Genomic DNA, 2,679 nt, shown 5'->3' with positions numbered 1-2,679 from the left:
ATAATAATAATAATAATAATAATATATAATAATAATAATAATAATAATAATGTATAGACAATAATAATAATAATAATAATAATAATAATAATAATAATAATAATAATAATAATAATAATAATAATAATAATAATAATAATAATAATAATAATAATAATAATAATAATAACAATAATAATAATAGCAATAATAATAATAATAATGATAATAATAATTTTGTCGCAGAATTATTGGAATATCCACCTGACGGCAATGTGACAACAATGTTTGAATTATTACAACGAGCTATTTGGTTAACAAATAACGGTGATTTTATTGGTGAACAAACAAGAAATGGTACATATAAATGGATAACATATAAGCAGGTTATTATTTTCCCCTATTGTTTAATCTTTATCAATTCCTTTATCATTTTCCCTTATTGTTCAATCTTTATCAATTCTTTTATCATTTTCCCTTATTGTTCAACCATTATCCATTCTTTTATCATCTCATAAATTATACCTACGAAATTTCGCCTATTTCGTTTAATTAATTATACTTATAAAAAATATAAATTATATTTATCAAAATAAATATCTTGACAATTTGATAATTTCATTTATATTACATAAAAAATATTCATAACCATTTTTGAATTATTTTTGCTCATTTAGCTTAAACAAAAATAAGCTAAAATAATTACAAACTAATTTTGTAACAATCAATATTTTACAGGTATATACCGCATCACATAAAGTTGGTTCTGCTTTATTAGAACTTGGTATTAATGCAGGTGAAACTAGTCGAGTTGGTATAGCTGGCTTTAATTCAGCTCGTTATATCATTGCTCAAAATGCTTTGATGAATTATTCCATTGTATTGGTACCATTATATCATAATTATAATATTGAGATTCTATGGTTAGTTATAAATTTAAAGTCATAAATTTTAAATTAAATTTGATGTCTAAAATTATAAATTAAGATTTTGAAGTTATTTTCAAAGTTATAAGTCTTAAAATGTTAATCATTTTGCATAGAATCAAATTGGCAATTAAATTTCAGTTATTACATTTTCAAGAGTTTTAAAAATTTTAGTTATTAAATTCGGAAATAATAAAGTTAATTTTTTTGTACTAAAAAATAACAAAAAAAAAAAAAAATTATTCAGCGAATATGGTTGAAGTATTTTCAGCTAATCTCAAATTATTCCAATTGATATTAATTTCATTCCTTTATTTCTTTCATTTCAATTTAAATAATAAAATGTTAATTTTGAAATTTGAATATTTTTTTTGGTTTTTGAGTTCTTTTCTTTTTTCTCTTTTTTTTTGAGTATATAAATTCGAATATTCGTTCTTTTACTTTTTCCTTTTTTGAATAATAATTCTTTTTTATTTTCTGCTAAAAATTAAAATTCAAAAAAAAATCTGTTTTTTTTTAGCACAATTATTGAACATTGCAATTTGGAATTAATTTTTTGTGATACAATTGAACGAGCCAATAAATTCATTGTTGAAATGCAACGAAAAGAATTGAAAACGTTGAAAAAAATTATCATTTTTAATGATTCAAAAGAGAAAATTGATCGAGAATTATGCAAACAATCACAAATTGAGGTATATTTATTCGAAAAAAATAATTATTCTAATAAATTAATTAATTTTAGGGAATTTTTCTTTTAAATTGAATATTTAATTTAAAAAACTTAATGGATAATTTCAGGTTTATAATTGGAATTATATATTGGAACTTGGTGATAAACATCTAAAACCGGTTACACCACCATCACCATCCAGTATTTATATCATTTGTCATACTAGTGGTACTACAGGTTATACTAGTATTTTATCATTTTTTTCTTATTATTTAAGAATAAATTTAGAAGAAATTAAAGTAGTTAATTACTGTTGTTATCATAATAAAGTAATAAGTAATATTCTTTTTAATTAATAAATAATATTTGTTAAGTAATATCCAATATTCTTATACCATGAACTGTTATCGTTGACATATGATCGGTATATCGTAAATCGAATCAAAAAAAAAAAACTTAGCTTTTACTAAAGCTATTCAAAGATTTGACTTCAAACTCTCATCAAATTATATTTCAATTAAACTTCAGGTACACCAAAAGGTGTGCAATTGTCACATCGAGCATTACTAGTTTCGATGAGTGCGGTCTATGTCCAATGTTGTTTACCACCTCATGATATTGTTTTTGATCATAATGATATATATCTATCATTCTTATCACCTGCACATATTTATGAGCAATTACTTGAGGTCAAAAAACATTTCTCCTACCCTTTCATTCTTTCTTTTTTTTTTCGCTTCATTTGTTTTCAAATTAAAAAATCTTTTTTTTTCTGTCAACAATGATTATTGAAATTTTGACATTCAATTGAAAATTTTTTTTTAAATTACAAATTACTAATGAAAGTTAAAATTATAAATGAAATTTCTAATAAATTTTTAAATATATCACTCATTAATAAGTGGAATTTTATCAATTTGATTAAAAAAAAAAATAATAAATAAATCAATCGATTTTAGGCATTTATTGTTTATATTGGTGGTCGAATTGGTATATTTGGTGGTAATCCAAAACGATTAATTCATGATATGCAATTATTACAACCAACAATTACAGCCTTAGTACCACGATTACTAAATCGTTATCATGATATTGTAATGG

At 21.5% G+C, this 2,679-nt stretch overlaps 1 protein-coding gene across 1 annotated transcript; it reads left to right on the top strand.

Annotated features, from left to right (window-relative positions):
* Positions 1 to 238: 238 nt before the first annotated feature.
* On the top strand, positions 239 to 2,640 carry LOAG_14379 (hypothetical protein; the record flags this gene model as incomplete). The annotated part of the gene is made up of 6 exons (XM_020448804.1): positions 239 to 365; positions 718 to 902; positions 1,426 to 1,600; positions 1,707 to 1,815; positions 2,107 to 2,267; positions 2,635 to 2,640. Exons 1-6 carry the CDS (start codon positions 264 to 266, stop codon positions 2,638 to 2,640), a joined length of 738 nt encoding a protein of 245 aa, XP_020301078.1. The 5' UTR covers positions 239 to 263.
* Positions 2,641 to 2,679: the final 39 nt, after the last annotated feature.

The sequence above is a fragment of the Loa loa genome (assembly GCF_000183805.2).
Source record: "Loa loa unplaced genomic scaffold supercont3.179, whole genome shotgun sequence".
In the NCBI taxonomy this organism is placed as follows: domain Eukaryota; kingdom Metazoa; phylum Nematoda; class Chromadorea; order Rhabditida; family Onchocercidae; genus Loa; species Loa loa.
Note: the sequence above shows the minus strand (reverse complement) of the source record. Positions and strands in the feature narration are given on the sequence as shown.